This window comes from Eutrema salsugineum, unplaced genomic scaffold (assembly GCF_000478725.1).
Source record: "Eutrema salsugineum unplaced genomic scaffold, Eutsalg1_0 scaffold_7, whole genome shotgun sequence".
NCBI classification, from domain to species: domain Eukaryota; kingdom Viridiplantae; phylum Streptophyta; class Magnoliopsida; order Brassicales; family Brassicaceae; genus Eutrema; species Eutrema salsugineum.
In genome coordinates, this window is record NW_006256486.1 from 2926781 (window position 1) to 2944619 (window position 17839).

Here is a 17839-nt window from a genome sequence, read left to right on the forward strand (position 1 = left end):
GTGAGGCAAACGACGAGCAGGTTGTTCAGGGTTGGCCATTTGAGGTGCGTAGGGCTCCTTCTGGGACGTTCTGTAGTCTTCGCTTTGAGTTTTTTCGTAGAGATCGCGTAGATGCTTCTCTCTGCGTCTGGTGGCTTGAGGAGTGTTATAGAAACCTTCCTCATAGTGTATATTTCGATTTATAGGATCCATATCTTCTGAAATGGAAACAAAATAACCGAAAAATGGAAAGCTGCAGAAAAGGGGGTTTTAGAGTCGATATACTAACCTTTCTCGGGGTTTTGCAGAAAAGAAAACGCGTGTCTTCCCCGGCAACGGCGCCAAAAACTTGATGTGTTGTGTCGTGTGTGTCGAGGGTTGTCAAGTTTTACCCTAAATGAAATCAATAGCCGCAAGTGCACAGCTGATCGATTATAGTACTTAGGGATCGAATCCACAGGGAAGGAGAATCTTTTCCTACAAAAAGCCTTCGAAATAAGTATAAAGTAAGGAAGTCTAGAACCAAAACGGTTTTGTGGGGGTTTGGTAGTGTGTTTAAAATGTAAAAACGAAATATTAAAAGAGAATACGGGAATTAAATGATGTAATAACTAAACTTAACGAAAATGACTAAAAATGTAAAAAAACGGATATCTAATTGCTTAAATGAAAATGAACTAAAAAGGAAAGACAATATTGAACTAAAGCTTGAAAGAAAATCGGTGTAAATCAATGGGAAAGAAGGCGTTGGGGTTCAGGGAAGTTTTCTCAGTTGTACGAACGATTCAAAACATTGCTAGAGAGTAAGTTTGATAAGATCTTAGCTTAAACTTTTTGAACTGGAGTCACGGACGTATGAATACGCCACTGTCGTGATTATAGACAACTATCTCTCTCAACCCTGACCAGTAGGTTTCCACTTTGGCCCTAGAAGAGAAGAGATGCATTATGTTTAAAACTCGTCCTAATTCACAAATCGCCCATAGGTAGGTTTCCACTCCTATGTTTGTTTTGCTCTCCCAAACTAGATCTGACACTGGATGAAAACTTTCGTGTCACCAAACATCTGGATCAGATTGTAGTTCATGACGCTACTCTCATGCAGTAAAAACGAATTCAGAAGAAAAAGTTCTAAGATTCGGTTCAAAAGCTCATGGAATCCTCATCGAACATATAAATCCCCATCGAAAATCCCTTAATCCCAACAATAAAACTACTCAGACATAATGAACGAAATCAAAAGCATAGTATTAATAAATAGAATAGAAACCGAAATTGAAAAAGAAAGAACAAGGGTTCAAGAAAACAAATCTCTCTCTCCCTAAAACCTAAAAATTAAGAGTATTCTAAAACAATAAGAAAGATAGAATATGATGATCGATTAGGGTTCCTAAGACATGTATTTATAGTGCTCAAGACTTCTCTGGATGTCACTTAGGGTTTCTCCAAATGAAGGAATCATTGTGGGCTTCAGAAATAGGCTTCTGGGCTCGGAGGTTGATGGCCGCGGTCGGGCGGGCTCTGACCGTGGGGAATGAGTGGTTTGCCGCGGTCGGGATGCTCCTGACCGTGGGGAATGAGTGTTTGGCCGCGGGTAGAAGTGCTTGGCGGCTGGTTTACGGGACATCTTGCTCTTCGCGTATCTTTTGATTGAACCGTTGGATTTCCAAGCTGTAAAGTGCACTGGAAAGCTGATACTTCCATCTTTAAGATCTCCAAATTTGAGCTGGAACAGACGGTGAAAAGACCTTCAATCAGGGGTGAATTTCTGACGGTTTGACTCTGAGCTGAAATGTGGTTTTTTATCCATTTTGTTAAGCTTTTTCCTAAGTTACCTGAAAAGAGTTTTGGAACTACAAATACTAAAAAAACGTAATAAAAGTACTTAAAAGCAATTAAAAACATAGAAAAAGTATTTCAAAATGATCTATAAAAATGGTATCACTCGGCATGACACTAATATAAATCACATATGATATAAATTTTTTTTTTTAAATGTTCTTCTCAAATAATAATAGAAGATTTACTATAAATGTTCTAATCTTACGATTACTTTTTTCTTTTTGACACCCTTATACGAGTTTTGTATGCGTAGTGTGAATAATATTTTGGTTATAACAACAAGTTTCATTAAGTATGTAATGATTGCCATAAAACATTAACCAATAACAAACCTTTTTGGACAGTAATACTTTCTTGGATAAAAAAATGTTACAAAGCGAAGATAGAAAAGAAAATAATAATAATAATAATAATACAGCAGTATTTTCTTTCTTTAATCAGCTGAACAAACGATTTTCTTTAGTGTGGTTCTGATCTTCATAGTCCAAAAGCAAAAGAAAACATATAAAAAACAACAGAAATGAAAATTCCATTTATCATCATCACCTTTACATAGTCTTAAGAAAAGAAATACCTATTTTCCACATCATAAGAATAGAAGAAACAAAGAATAGATAAAAACCTTCCTAAACATTTACACAAGCTATATATGCGTCTATATAACAGTAATTAACAATAAATATTGAATAAATATATATACACACACACAAATAGACCCAGATAACCAATTATATGAACAATGATACGAACGATGATGACGATGATGATCATGACGACTCATGACTGTAAAGAGGCAACGAGAAGAGCAGAGCCAATGCTAGAACCATCTTCCATGGCTTTAACGATGACGTATTGACTCACTTCTTCTCCTAATATCTCAACGAGCGCTTCTTCCATGGATTCTCTAAACATGGTGTAATTCATGTACAAACCTCCTTCTACTGCAACAACTGTTCTTTTCTGCATTTGGACTTCGTTTCTGCTTCTCCCGCTCGTGATTCCTCCGCTTCCATCTCGACCTATCTTCTTCAAGATTCCGGCAATTCCCGCTGCTGCTAGCCTCCCCGCTCTTCGTGTCACCACGTCGCATACTTTTACCACTACTTTTCTCACCTTCAATGGTACATCTGATACCTATTTGTTCATTTTACATGCAAGTGAATCTTCTTCAAATTCCATATAACATTTTCAACCTTCAAGTTCAATAATAGCAAGATTATAACTTACCCCTAAGTCTTTCAAGATTCTTGCTACCTCTTGTAACTCGGATGTGTCATCTTCATGCATAGCTGAGACTGAATTTGTTCTGAGAGATTGGACTATACACGGTTAGTTGTTTCGATAATGCAGAAAAAAACCACATTACTAGTTAGATAGTTGATGAAGAAGATCAAAGTGTGTCCATGTTTATTGAGAAGTTGATGCAGAAGATGCATGACGTGAGATCAAGCATTTAATCAGAATAAAAAAAAGGGCTTTCGAGAAATAGATAAAGAGTATGTGTACCTTAGAACGTAAGGCTCAGATAAAACAGACGAGGATGGTCCAAAGATATCAGATTCTTGTGACATGCGCAGAATTACTCTACGAACAATGTCACCAAGATACATTCCTGCTATCATCTTCTCAAATCCCTATATATAAAAAAAAAAACCGAAAAGATATTAGATCTCACTGCTTGTTTTTCAAATGATAATAACTTATGAATTATAATACAATACAGAAGGGGAAGAAGATGGAAGTTAGGCAAAGATTACCATATCGTTTGAATTTGAACTTTCTGCATCCAAGTCAATGTCATATGAAGTTCTAGGCAGATGTGAGGACCAAAAATTTCCCCACTCCATATTGACCACCTGAAACATAAGAAAGAATGAATCGTTTACATTTATTTCTCAGGGATCTAAAGCATGCTAGCTGATTTCTCGGAACAGCAAAACAAAATGATTCTTAATACCATGCATCCAGAAGTTGTAAGCAGACCCTGGCACTTGATTATGGCGTCGGTTCGTTCCAAGTAGCATGCATTACTACCTGTTCCAAATACAACTGCAACAACCGTATCTGGATCATGATAATATCCAAGTGACAAGGCTCCAACAGTATCATTCACCTGCTCAAAAGAAGAAACTTCATTCAGAAGCAATCATCATTTCCTGCGATTTTCTGACAGATACATAGATAATTTTTCTAAATAGTTCTACCAGGGCATCAAAAGTTTTTTTTAAAAAAAAAAGAGTAGGTAAAAAGGAGAAAGATCAAAGAAATTTCTGTTGGTGTGCCATAATTTTTCCTAGGAAATGAGTCTGTTGCAGTGACAAAGAACTTACAAGAGCCGCAACATGCATATTAAGGCCTCTTCTGTTCAGCGCTCCTTGAAGACATTCAGCTATGTCATTCCCAACCTAAAAATTAAACTTTGCATGTTAGATGACAAAATAACTTTGAATTTGCCTATGTTAAACTCCCACCAGATACCAAGAGATGGATTACATTTTCAAAAAATCATAACACACCTAATGATTAGATCAAGGTCATCCAATCCTATCAACTCCAGAGTGCTTTCGAGATAACAGAGGATATTTTGATAGTAGAAAGAGTGGTTCTATCAAATTAGTATGGGTTGAAAGGAAATAATAACCTTAGAACTATTCTAAAGAGCAACAAACAATATCTGAAAGAAGAGCCACGGGTTGCAGAGAATAAAAGCGTAATGTAGGCATCATTTTACCAACCATTTCACTAATCTCAAAACCTTTGGTCCATTTGATTAGAACTCCTGAAGATATAGAAGTATGTTTGACTGGGAACGAAAACGTAAATGCAAGTTCCCGTTTAACACCTTGTGAATTGGACCCATTTCCTTCTTTTTCGATAAACCTTTCCAAGGAAAAGGCGAGAAAATTGAAAAGAACCTGAAATCATGTGGACAAAAGAACAGACACAACATTAAGCAAATTGCATTATATATAACAAACAAGGATTGATGAGAAATAAAAAAGCGAAATAGTCACCTCGCTGGTGCTATTCATCAAATGTGAAGGTATGGGGTGTCGTTCAACATCTTGAACATCTAGATAAGACCTTTCACCACCCAGATGAACCCTTAATATCCTAAAATATGTGCCTCCAAGGTGAAGTGCATAATAAGTTCCTTTCTCCGTCCTGAAATAAAAGGTATCAGTATAGAACCTACACAACTCCAATTACATAATCCGATAAAGATAAAATTATATTTAGAAGCTTTGTCAATGAATTGCTTAGGAACATTGAAAGAGAGCTGCATGCAACAATAAGGGGAGAATCGAATGGCGACAATATGAAGAAACTAGTTGATTTTCCTTGAGCAGTAGCAATCTAGTGGATAGGAACAAGATACCAAAGTAAAGGCAAGAGATAAGAGAAAAAAGAAGGAGAACTCTTTCAAGCTTTTATAGCATATGTAAACTTCACATATATTTTTTTGTTTTTTTTTTTAAAAAAAAAAGAATCAAAGGATCTGTTCCTGCAAAAATGGTACCCACTGACATTTCTTTAATTCCTTGGCTCCAACTAAAGCTCAAAGTCGAGACCCTAAATCAAAGGTTCACCTTTTAGAGCCACAACGACCAGGAATGAGCTCGTTAATCACATTCTAAAGCTAGAAAAATTATACATTGTGAATCAAGCAAAAAAGCATTCGATTTCACAAAAATTAAGAAAACTAAAGGGACATGGATCATGCAATGTAGAGAAAAAGGTATAAACTTGAGATCGCCAAATCTTTATAAATCAGAAAGCAAGCATGATTACAAGGATCATCTTCACACAAATTTTATCTACAAATGTTCACCAATACAAGAAGTTAACAGATATAGAGAAATCCCCAATTAGAAACAAAAAAAGGAGAAAGAGAAATCTTACCCATTAGGCAAATCATCGACAAAAGTGAGCAGCATTTTAAGCTTGGAGCCACCTTCAGAAGCCAATCCAGCGTGCATCTCCACCGCCATGGCGTCCACCACTTGCCTCAACCTTCCCACCGGAGTATCACAAGCTTCTTCCAACTCCTTCAAAATCTCAACCACAGTCCTCCATTTCCTCCGACTCTTCATTCTCCTTCCCACCATCACCGCCGCCACAGAACAAGCCGCCACAACCGCAGCCGCCGCAAACACAACCGCGACCTTCCCCATCACAAACACCAAACAGAACCAAAAACGATACCCAATCCCCTTTTTTCTCCTCTCTCTCCCTCTCAAAACCTAAGACGGAACCTACTCCAATAAAGAGTTGAGCAGTGAAAACCGCCGATCAGAAAACCCTAAACGAATCTGTTTCACCATCATCAAAGAGCTTCTTTTGCTTCTCTCTCGATGCCGCAGTCAAAACCGACTTTCTCGCTCAGCTGTCACTTCCCGTACCCGTAAACTAACGGCCTCGATTCGATGGCCGTTTCCTTCAATATTCTCCGGCGATTTTCAAAACGATTCAAACTTGAGTTTGTTACCGGCGGTGATACTGACGATAAATATGGAGAGAGAGAGAGAGAGAGAGAGAGAGAGATTTATGGATTTCGGCAGAGACAAAAGCGGAAGGAGAGAGAAGGGGCTGGAAAGCGAAGTGATGAATATATATATATACACACATTTATATATGTATATAGATTCGCTTAATTACATTATACCCTCTCGTCTTTTTGGATGTCGACGGTTTCGTTTTTTTTTTCGTTTGAATTCCCCAATTAATTTTAGTTTATAAATAATTTTATTTTCAAAAATTAAGAAAATCTCTTTTTTCTTACCATTCAAATTTTTATTTAGAACTAATTACAAAAATCACCTGAATGGTTTTTTAGACTTGACAAGAAAATGTTTTATGTGAATGACAATATAATTTATTTCTAAGCTCTTTTCCCCTTAAAGTTTATTCAGTATAATTTTAGTTAACTTACACTTCTTTCTCAACCTAATTATCTTTAAAGGATAAAAATGAGAGGATAAAAATGAGAGGAAAAATCAAGTTTCATCAACAAGTGAAGCGATTATTTTTGAATGTTTTTCCTATTTTCGTAAGGCCACCGAAAGTAACTAAAATACGACCGCTAAGGAAAAAATAAATAAATAAGAAACCATTTTACCCTGTATTCCTGTAATATTTACCGTCGTGCCCAGTCTCCTCTCTCTCTCTCTTTTTCTTTAATCGCACTTTAAGGTGAGTTACAAATAGGGAAATACCAAACGTAACTACTTACATTTAAATTTCCATCATTAGAAATCATTTTAAAATAAAAAATAAAGTAAAAGAGTAAGTAAACCCTGTTTGACCTTTGACCGGTCGATTTATTAAGACTCTCCTTTGAATAACATTTCAACGGCGTGCTCTTTTTGCCGTTGCGAATCTCTAATGATCAATTATTATAATCCGGAAAACTCTAACCATCAAATTAATTAATTAGCAACTAATAATATAAACAGTCCATGAGCAAATTATTGATAATGACTCGTGGCTGAATCTAGTCCAATACCCTATTATGTATAGGGGCTGAGTTGTAATATTTTCCATCTTTTCTTCAACTTTTTGTAGCATGCCCTACGTTAAGCCAACTTGGCAATATTATGTGATTTTTTCGCATTGCCATTATTATTTTCTGCCAGCAATCGTTGCAATTTAATTAACTTAATTAATTCACTTAACGGTTTAGTTAGTAAACTAAGCGGCGGAAGCATGATAACGTAAATATTAAGTATTAGGAAATGATGACAAAACCCCACAACTGTTTCATTATCGATGTGTGTGTGTTGAGAGACTTGAGAATGATTTTTACACCAACCAATAATAAATAAATAAAGAGACCTGTAAAAAAACAAGAATAAGATATAATATAAATTTATGCAATTATCAATAGTATCGAATGTCCTTTGGTGTATGAATGTGGCGAACAGCCGCATCAAAGCTGGCAATTTTAAATTTACATCATCTCTATTTTTTCATTTTTGTTTTTTTTGGCAATTTTTTTTTACTTTTTATTGTTGGGAAATTAAAAATATCTACAATGGTGAGGGACAAACAGCGTCAGAGCCCATGAAAACGCACGTTGCAGTTTAACCCCAAAAAAAAAAAAGGAAGAAGAAGAAGAAGAAAAAGAAGAGAAAAAATTCGCTCTTCCCTAGTTTGACAGCTAACTGCCACTCAACAGTAGGACCCATAGGTTTCTTGATATTTACCATTTTGACCCTTCTTTGGGGTCTACTTAACCCTAGAGGTTCTCCGCGTTTTGGTCTCGGATTTCGAACGTGATTGTGGTCACGTGACATGACACGTCATCTGCTTACCCTTCGCTGACGCAACGCTTTCTTTCCTTTTTCCGGGGCGTTTTGATTTTTCTTTTTTCAATCATCTACATTAATTTAGTTTCGCATTTAAGTGTTTATGTGATTGCATTTATATTGTATGAATTTATACACGTACTGTAGTTGCCCCAAAAAAGATTTTGATCCTGTCTTTATTATTACAAAATACTCGGCATTCGGTTGGGTGAACCCAACAGTCCAACACCTAATCAAAACCTAAACCATAGTAAAACAAATCTATATAGTAGATATATAGTAGATATAAAATACTTTGGTTCATAAATGATAAATTTAAATATTTTAAATCTTGAAAAGGGTTTATAAAAGTTTAAATTACAAACAAAAAATATAAAAATGTTATAAATATCAAAACTAAAACACTAAGAAATAACATATATTTTGAAAAATTACAATGTTGAATCATAAATGGGAATTAGACAAAAAAAAAATATCTCTTTCATAACAAACAACATATAGGCTTATGAAATTAAAAATTATAATTTAATTATATGTAACTAAAAATTCAAAAAAATATTAATTGATTAATAATTTTGTTCAATTGTTTAAATTCGTCTAGAATTATCTAAGACCGCTTAATAACAATAATGCTTATGAGTTATGACGACGTCTAATGTAACCATTATAGTTTATGAATGTCTAAGTGTCTAACGTTGGGCATTATTTAACAGCCGCTTTGACCGTTTTTTAGAACGTTCTTTTATTTAAGTTTAATATTGTCAACAACACAAAAACCTGAGAAAATGGAAAAAAAAAAGAATATCTACGATCGATTTCTCCTTTTAGACCCACGCATTTTAAAGGCCTTATCATTAACTTTATGGGCCGGGAGAAACCCAAAAAATATCACTGGCCTGCTAGTAGCAAAGGTGTTATTTATCCCGTTTAAATTCTGACACGTCATCGAGCACCAGAAGACAGTAGCCACGTCATCGCCGTCGATAAAAACTACTAAATGAGATGAGGTGAGTGAGGGAGAGAGAGAGAGAGAATGGCGCGAGCTCTGCTGCTGCATCCGTACGGAGCGACGGTACGAGCATCTTCATCAACCGCTAAGAGTTACGACGGGGTTCCGGAGGTTAAGCTCTCGGATCCTACCCGGAACTATCGGGTTTTGGTATTGGGTGGAACGGGTCGGGTCGGCGGGTCTACTGCTACTGCTCTCTCTAAGCTATGTCCCAAGCTCAGGATCGTCGTTGGTGGACGAAACAGGTTAGCGAACGAATTTTTGAGGGATTTCTGGTTGATTCATTGTCGAACAATTTGAAATTCATTGAATCCTATTTCTCTGTTGTACGCAGAGAGAAAGGTGAAGCAATGGTGGCTAAATTGGGCGAGAATTCTGAGTTTGCTCAAGTAGATATCAATGATGCTAAGATGCTTGAGACAAGTTTAAGAGGTTTGGATAAATTTAGGGTTTTTTTTTTGGGATTTTGAACTTTAATTCGTGAGTATTCACCGTGTGACTGGTGTGATTCCAGACGTTGATCTTGTAGTTCATGCTGCTGGACCTTTCCAGCAAGCTCCTCGTTGCACTGTTCTTGAAGCTGCCATAAAGACCAAGGTGAGGATAAGGTAAAACAAGCATTTTTCTATGTCACCAAATCTTACCTTGTCTGTATGATAGAGAGAGGTTGTTTTGGTCAAAGAACAAACTTACAGAGAGGTGTTTTTGGTTTGTATCTGAAACAGACTGCTTATCTTGATGTTTGTGACGACACAAGCTACGCTTTCCGAGCGAAATCTCTTGAGGCAGAGGCAGTTGCTGCGAATATCCCAGCGATAACAACAGCTGGAATATATCCAGGAGTTAGCAATGGTGTTAAATCTGATCACAAGCCCTTCTTGATTTTATGCTTGATATATAGTTATATCGATGTAGCAATTTAACAATGTGTTTAACTTTCTCATAGTGATGGCGGCAGAAATGGTTACTGCTGCAAGAAGTGAAGACAAAGGGAAGCCAGAGAAATTGAGGTAAAAACAAAGAACTCTCGTTGATGTTTATTATCGTAGCTAAACTACTTGAATCAGTCTTTTCTTGTCTAACAATGTCATATCAGGTTCTCCTATTACACAGCAGGAACTGGTGGTGCAGGTCCTACAATATTAGCGACGAGTTTTCTACTTCTCGGTGAGGAAGTTATAGCATATAAACAAGGCAAGTGTTAAAGGAGTTTAAACTCTTAGAAATTAAAACATATCTCTGTATTCCACTGTGAGTCTTTCAGTAATTTTCTCAGCCTTGTATTGTGTGGACTTGATCAGGAGAGAAGGTGAAACTAAGACCATACAGCGGAATGATAAATGTGGATTTCGGAAAAGGCATTCGGAAAAGAGACGTTTATCTTTTGTATGTCGCTCTTCTATTTCAAAACTTCAACTGACATCCTGGAAAAGATTTGATTAGAACAGTGGTTGGTTTCAGGAATTTGCCAGAAGTGAGATCAACTCATGAAGTTCTTGAAGTGCCAACTGTCAGTGCTCGATTCGGAACCGCTCCTTTCTTCTGGAACTGGGGAATGGAAATCATGACAAAAGTCTTATCACCGGTATCGTATGCTCAGACCTTTCCTGAATCACTGGTCCCATAATCGAGGGTGATTATCAAACTGTACTGTAATCTAATTTCATGCTTGTTGCTTGCTCTAGGAGGTCCTTAGAGACAGAACCAAAGTTCAACAAATGGTAGAGCTGTTCGACCCTGTCGTGAGAGCCATGGATGGCTTTTCTGGAGAGCGTGTCTCAATGAGGGTAGGGAAAAAAAACAGAGAACTGCCAAAATATTTTACACTAGTTTATTTAGGTTACTCATACGTTGTTTCTCATCTTAATCTCTTTGGGAAGGTTGATTTGGAGTGCTCGGATGGACGAAGCACAGTTGGGATATATAGTCATAAAAAACTATCCGTGTGAGTCTCCTTAACATACCTTATATAGTTATATCTGCATAAACATATAATACAATTATGTATGTACACTACACATGCGAGAAGCCCCTACATAGAGCTATCTATAAGAGCCGAAATCTTTTGGGTTTACAGAGCCGTTGGTGTTTCAACCGCCGCTTTTGTTCTAGCAATGCTTGAAGGAAGCACACAACCAGGGGTTTGGTTTCCAGAAGAGGTCTCTCTCTCTACATATTTGTATAATACATTATATATATGTATTCACAAAACGATCTTAAGGTTTGTTGCTTACATTGAAGTATGATGTGTTGATGCAGCCTCAAGGGATCGCAGTGGAGGCAAGGGAAGCTCTTCTTAGCCGTGCATCACAAGGAACGTTCAATTTCATACTAAACAAGTGAGCCATCTTTATTTTATATTCTTTACAATAGCATCTCCCTAATTTGCTTTCAATAATGTAGATTTTTGGGTTTCTTCTGATTTAAAGGCCACCCTGGATGGTTGAAACTGTCCCCAAGGAGGTGATTTTAGGGATATACGTATGAGTTCGAGCAAGAAGCGAAAAGAGTTGATCATCAATACATTACTTTGTAAACCAATTTGTTTCCGAGGTCTATACTAGTACACATTCACAGTTTCATCAGAATATATAAATAAAAATACTTCAAAAAATTACTTGGAGATGACACAATCGTCAAAACAACCGCGAAAATCAATGAAGAGTATAATTTACAGGTGAAATGAAGAGTGAAGAAGATCCAGCAAGCTCTTTTTCTCGTCTCGTATTTACGCTCAATAAAGTCCCAACATTCTAAGTTCCATTACGTGACTCTGGTCAAGCTCAGGAACGTTCTTGCAGTCTCTGTCTTCCACGATAAACTCCTGATACGATCGACACAGAAACTCAATGTTGTATATCAGAAATGCCAATTACGTAAAAAAAATAAAGAACACAGACGCTCCAAGAAATTTGACCTTTGTGAGTTCTTGTTTAGCAAGAACATGGTAATGCCGCTCATTGATCCTTTGACCACATATAATGGCAATGAAGAACCCGTAAAGTACTCCTACCAAGACAATGGCCAAAACTGCAACATGAAACATGAAACACACCATCATATACACTAATTGGATTAAGACCCATAGCACAAAGATGGTCTTGACCTATAGAAAAAAGCGAGTAGAAGTGTTACCAGCTAATGTGTAGAAACCATAAGGATGTTCTTCATAACCAAACATTTCACGTAGTTCTTCCCCGTAGAACTTGTAAACTAGCAACCCCAAGAAAGCTACAACCTGTTGATACATGAAGACTTTGTTCATCAAGATAAATGCATTGACTTAGCATTACAAGGTACCAACCAATCCACAATCATATAAGGAACCTCCTGTTTCGGATTACATGCAGCAAGAAACTAGGGATTTGGTCAAAGATCAGAAATGGATGTCGCAAATATAACTACGGATTTGCCTGCTCATTAGTGGATTCTAAGTCAAAATCAAGCTCATCAAAGTGTGCGTGGGAAAAAATAAGAGCCAAGAAGCTGGTAGCATAGTAGAAGATAGAGTATAAACACTAAGATTCTTAGAAGGAGAACACGTCATGTACCATCTGGACAGTAATGAAGATGAACGCATGATCTCTAGCAACCAGCAGCTGAAATCTCAGCCTCAACCACCATCTATCAGGAGGCACGTTGGCTCGGAGTTTGAAGACAGCTCTACACTCTGTACAATGCGAAAATGCAAAACCTTCCTGAAACATAATGCAGACACAGGGAAAAAAAAAAGTTTCAGCACATCCAAATCCTAGAAACAAAACACACCTCATAAGCTACGAAAATCATCAAGTATCATAAAATCACCTTGGTGGATCGCCAATTATCGAGACAAGATCTGTGCACATACTTCTGAGTACCTTTACAATTGCAGGGACCAATCAGATCTTCCCCTGCAAAAATCATAGAACAAAACAAAGTCGTCTCATTTATCAGCATATGCCAGATGATCACTCGTTTAAGATTAAGAAAAGGCTTTATTATACCTCCAACATCAAGGCAAATTCGACATTGTGGTTGATCTCCAGCAACGAGATGTGTAGTTTCGTCATCACTCTCAGCTATTTCTGAAACCTCTCCTTCCTCCACAACACGGTCTCCTCTCTCCGCCGCTACGATTTCGTTCGAGGATGTAGCTTCGTCGAATAAAATCTGTTCTTTCCGATCGTCATCATCACTAGGCACTAATTGCATCTCTTGAACATACTAAACGAACTGGAAATGGAAAAACCTGTGAAACGCGAATCCAATCAAATCAACAAACTTTCGAGAAATCGCACCATAATACTCAAATCTAGGGTTTCACGGCGAATTGGGGGCTTACCCGAATTCAACCAATTCTCGAGGATTTTCTTCCAAGCCAAGCATTTCTTGTAGTACGCTCAGGGTTTGCGACTAAGAAAATTGGTGAACTATAGCTGCGATTCAGAGTGATAGGAAATAGATTTGTTTGTCTCGATTCATCACTATGTGTTGAATACAGAGACGAAGATCTTTGAGTTTTGAGGGAGAAGAAGCAAGGGAGATTTGATTATTGGGATGGAAAGAAACGAGAGACGGCAAGAAAAGTCTTGAGGGTAAAATTGTAATTTTTAATAAGCACATGACACGTGGATTTTTTACAATTTTCTCCAGCTCAGACTTAGTGGACCTGTGAAGTGCATCGTCTCCATCGTTAACGTCGCAGAGTCATTGGGTCAACACAGATCAGGATCAAGGTTTTAGCCTAGAGAGAGTGAGAGAGAGAGAGAGAGAAAGAGAGAGTGAGAGAGAGAGAGAGAGTGTGTGAGAGAGAAGAAGAAGAAGAAGAAGAGAAAGAAGATGGCGGAGACTGTGCATTCACCGATCGTGACTTACGCATCGATGCTATCGCTTCTCGCTTTCTGTCCACCTTTCGTCATGCTCCTGTAAGCTCATCATTTTCATTTCTAGCTCTCAGATCGGCTCTCACAATTTGACATCGCCGATATCTTTAAATCGTTTTTCCATTTAGTAGCAATCGTAAAAACAATCTTTCGATCGAAAAAGCGATTCAATTTTCTTTCTGGTATGTGCTTGAGGGCTTAGTTATTCATTGACTGAGATTGTGATTTTTCCAGATTGAAAGCAACAAAAGGTAGATTTGAAGCTGCAAATTCCACATTTATCTATTTGTTGGGTCCATACAATGGCCATTATGATTATTGTTTTTGTTCATATCTCCACCTACTCGTACTTCATTATGATCCCGATTTGTAGACTGGAGTGTGACTGCAGTAGAAGCATATTATTTATTTCTCTGTTGTTGAAATTTGGTTAGCGCCATTTTTTTTTATCTCGAGACCATCATTTTCAGTGAGTTTTTGAGTAAGGCAAACTAGTTTCACTTGTTTATATAATGCAGATGGTACACGATGGTTCATCAGGATGGTTCTGTTATTCAGACCAGTGGCTTCTTGTGGCAGAATGGATTTCAAGGGCTCATCAACATATGGCCAAGACCCACTGCGATCGCTTGGAAGATAATTTTTTGCTATGGAGCATTTGAGGCCACTCTTCAGCTGCTTCTTCCTGGTAAAAGAGTCGAAGGCCCAATATCTCCGACAGGAAACCGACCAGTTTACAAGGTATTGAAATTGGCCTTACATAAGTTCAGTTAGCCTTGTGCTGGACGTTGTTGCAAATAAACAACTGTGCGGTTCTGTTCTTGCAGGCCAATGGTTTGGCTTCCTATTTTGTGACACTAGCCACCTATCTTGGTCTTTGGTGGTAAGTAAACAATGTTTATTTATTTTGAATATTTTACTTTGGATTAAGTTTAGACAATTTGTGCTTACGTATCTTTAGTTTGGTTCGAAGTGTTGCACGTATATCAGTTGACTTTCTTTTTGCTATTCAGGTTTGGGATATTCAACCCTGCAATTGTCTATGATCACTTGGGTGAAATATTTTCGGCACTTATATTTGGAAGCCTCGTATTTTGTGTTTTGTTATACGTAAAAGTAAGTGTCGATGCCATGAATGGTGTGACCCTTTTCTTCATATTCTTACTAATGTAGAATTTGGCTTTTGTGTTTTTAAAATTTGTCCTTTTGTACTGTACAAGGGTCACGTTGCACCTTCATCAAGTGATTCTGGTTCATGTGGCAACCTAATTATTGACTTCTACTGGGTGAGCTATTCCTGCTGATCAGACTCTCATTCTTCTGAAATTAGTGGTTGGGATTTACTCAAGGAATTCACGTGTTGCCAATGTTAGCCATCTCCTAATGATATTTGTGGACCGTAAACGTCAGTGTCCTTTTAGCGGCATTTTTTCATTTAATTGACTTAACATTAGCGTACTAGTTTGGTGTGAATATGGTCTTAAATGTCAGAAGGTGAAGGACAATAATAAAGTATTAAATAGGTATTATAACTATCATAGATGAGATTTTTTTATTTAAAAAAAAAAACACTATCATAGATGAGATCATCTCTCACTCTTTGCATCCAGCTGATCATTAATTCAATCAAATTTGTGGTAATCTTATTCTCACTGTATATCTTTGCATCGTGCTTTGCAGGGCATGGAGTTGTACCCTCGGATTGGTAAGAACTTTGACATCAAAGTTTTTACTAATTGCAGATTTGGGATGATGGCTTGGGCAGTTCTTTCAGTCACGTACTGCATTAAACAGGTACTTTCTAGATAGATTTCCACACTCATAAGACATAAAAGTGGAGGTAACCGTTATTTGATCAAAGAGCCTCACCTCTTCCAATTTGTGGTCACTATACTTTTCTTAACCAGTATGAAATCAATGGGAGAGTATCTGATTCAATGCTGGTGAACACCATACTGACGCTGGTTTATGTCACAAAATTTTTCTGGTGGGAAGCTGGTTACTGGAACACCATGGATATCGCACATGACCGAGGTAGGCCTCGGGTACATATATCAAAATCACATCATCATCAATAAAAGTTTCTGTACTATTTGTCCATAATTTCCTTGCGAGTTCTGTTTATATGGCTAGCAGCAGCATATTTTTTTCCCCGTCTTTAATAGACTGGAAAACTAACTTTTTCCATGCTTTATAATTTGTGATTTTTAGCTGGCTTCTATATCTGCTGGGGTTGTCTAGTGTGGGTGCCTTCTATTTATACCTCTCCAGGCATGTACCTTGTGAACCACCCCGTCGAACTTGGAACTCAGGTGCAAAAGATTAAACTTTTATAGCTGAATATAGAGGAAGAGATACCTTTTGCGTGTTAATCAAATGAAAAAACCTTAAGATGTACCACTTTCATTGGAAAGAATAAAGGAAAAAAGGTTAAGCTAACTGTGACAATCCCAGAATCTGGGTATTCTGAAGTATTCAAATTCTAGATATTGCACTTTAAGTGTTGTAATTGACATAGTGTAGACGGTTTACATAATTCTAGCTGTTACCAGTGATGTAGCAGCATAACCCCGTTCATGAAAACACAATTGATGGTACAAAAGTTTGGACATTTTGCTCTCTTAGACTTCACAGTCTCGTTCCTTGGTTTGCAGTTGGCAATATACATTCTGGTGGCAGGAGTTCTTTGCATTTACATAAACTATGACTGTGATAGGCAAAGGCAAGAGTTTAGGAGGACAAATGGGAAATGCTCGGTTTGGGGCAAAGCCCCGTCAAAGGTGTGATGATAATGATAATATACTTGGTGAAGTTAGCTTATTCTTTTTCCTTTTCAAATCTAAACATTCCAATGTGTCTGAGCAGTTTTTCTTGTTTTCTCGGTTTGTTGCAGATTGTGGCGACGTATACAACAACAGCTGGTGAAACTAAAACCAGTCTTCTCTTAACCTCTGGATGGTGAGTTTATTCTACTTTACACTATTGAAACAGTTAATTTAGAGGTTGTTCATCAGGACGATATCGATCAATGGCATTGACCGTGCAGGTGGGGACTGGCTCGTCATTTTCATTATGTTCCTGAGATCTTAAGTGCTTTCTTCTGGACCGTACCTGCTCTCTTCAATAATGTATATTCTTACTATTATCTCTTTAGTATATTATAAGTTTTTGTTACAAGTGAGACACACTTAACACATAAAAACTTCTGTGTTTGAACCAGTTCTTGCCATACTTCTACGTCATATTTCTCACCATTCTTCTCTTTGATCGAGCCAAGAGAGACGATGACAGATGCCGATCAAAGTAAGCCACCAAATCTGAAGGATGTTCGTATAATATCGACAAAATTCTTCTTTGTTCTTACTTCTATTTGCTGTTTTTTTTTTGGAAAGGTATGGGAAATACTGGAAGCTGTACTGCGAGAAAGTGCGATACAGGATTATTCCGGGAATTTATTGATTGTAGTAAACAAAAGTTGTTTCGTTAATTCGAACGTTGGAATCCAAGAGACCAAAAGAGACAAACGCAAATTATTGCGTTTTTTTTGCTGAATTGTAAGCTACGTTTAAATTTCGAGCTGTATTTCTCTAGATTATTTATATTTAGCTTGCCATTTTAATTTTATAGTTTGAAATGCATAAAACGAATTTAAAAGTAGTAATTAAAATATATTAACTATATCAATATCATTCAATTGTGTATAGTAGCTAATTCTACCGAATATCATGTTAACCAATTTTTTGTTGTTTCTATCACAAAGATCTCACCGCCAATACTAATATTATCAAGTTGACTCCACTAATTTGTTTGATTGGTATAATGCTGGTTGGTAGAAT

At 37.2% G+C, this 17839-nt stretch overlaps 4 protein-coding genes across 5 annotated transcripts; 2 read left to right on the top strand and 2 right to left on the bottom strand.

The window, feature by feature from the left end:
• Positions 1 to 2353: 2353 nt before the first annotated feature.
• On the bottom strand, positions 2354 to 6406 carry LOC18011045 (hexokinase-3). Its single transcript, XM_006393087.2, has 9 exons — positions 5725 to 6406; positions 4836 to 4986; positions 4557 to 4736; positions 4152 to 4226; positions 3779 to 3934; positions 3579 to 3677; positions 3328 to 3455; positions 3049 to 3127; positions 2354 to 2955 (listed from the first exon to the last, which is right to left on the bottom strand). The coding sequence occupies exons 1-9, from the start codon at positions 5994 to 5996 to the stop codon at positions 2599 to 2601; spliced, it is 1497 nt and encodes a 498-aa protein (XP_006393149.1). The 5' UTR covers positions 5997 to 6406; the 3' UTR covers positions 2354 to 2598.
• Positions 6407 to 9099: 2693 nt separating this feature from the next.
• LOC18011049 lies at positions 9100 to 11752 on the top strand. Of its 2 annotated transcripts, none has more exons than XM_006393090.2 (13): positions 9100 to 9383; positions 9473 to 9570; positions 9653 to 9735; positions 9864 to 9990; positions 10085 to 10148; positions 10235 to 10332; positions 10440 to 10524; positions 10600 to 10723; positions 10824 to 10925; positions 11019 to 11083; positions 11216 to 11297; positions 11398 to 11477; positions 11568 to 11752. In XM_006393090.2, exons 1-13 carry the CDS (start codon positions 9163 to 9165, stop codon positions 11623 to 11625), a joined length of 1287 nt encoding a protein of 428 aa, XP_006393152.1. In that variant the 5' UTR covers positions 9100 to 9162; the 3' UTR covers positions 11626 to 11752. The 2 variants fall into 2 exon arrangements, with proteins under 2 accessions (XP_006393152.1, XP_024006164.1); XM_024150396.1 differs by having other exon boundaries at positions 9668 to 9735.
• LOC18011200 (E3 ubiquitin-protein ligase MARCH2) lies at positions 11637 to 13665 on the bottom strand. Its single transcript, XM_006393088.2, has 7 exons — positions 13463 to 13665; positions 13125 to 13369; positions 12946 to 13031; positions 12690 to 12836; positions 12274 to 12376; positions 12056 to 12168; positions 11637 to 11962 (listed from the first exon to the last, which is right to left on the bottom strand). Exons 2-7 carry the CDS (start codon positions 13330 to 13332, stop codon positions 11873 to 11875), a joined length of 747 nt encoding a protein of 248 aa, XP_006393150.1. The 5' UTR covers positions 13333 to 13369; positions 13463 to 13665; the 3' UTR covers positions 11637 to 11872.
• Positions 13666 to 13824: 159 nt separating this feature from the next.
• On the top strand, positions 13825 to 17625 carry LOC18010934 (7-dehydrocholesterol reductase). Its single transcript, XM_006393091.2, has 13 exons — positions 13825 to 14045; positions 14522 to 14744; positions 14831 to 14886; positions 15017 to 15119; positions 15224 to 15289; positions 15684 to 15797; positions 15911 to 16037; positions 16215 to 16315; positions 16658 to 16783; positions 16897 to 16961; positions 17050 to 17131; positions 17224 to 17306; positions 17396 to 17625. The coding sequence occupies exons 1-13, from the start codon at positions 13960 to 13962 to the stop codon at positions 17460 to 17462; spliced, it is 1299 nt and encodes a 432-aa protein (XP_006393153.1). The 5' UTR covers positions 13825 to 13959; the 3' UTR covers positions 17463 to 17625.
• Positions 17626 to 17839: the final 214 nt, after the last annotated feature.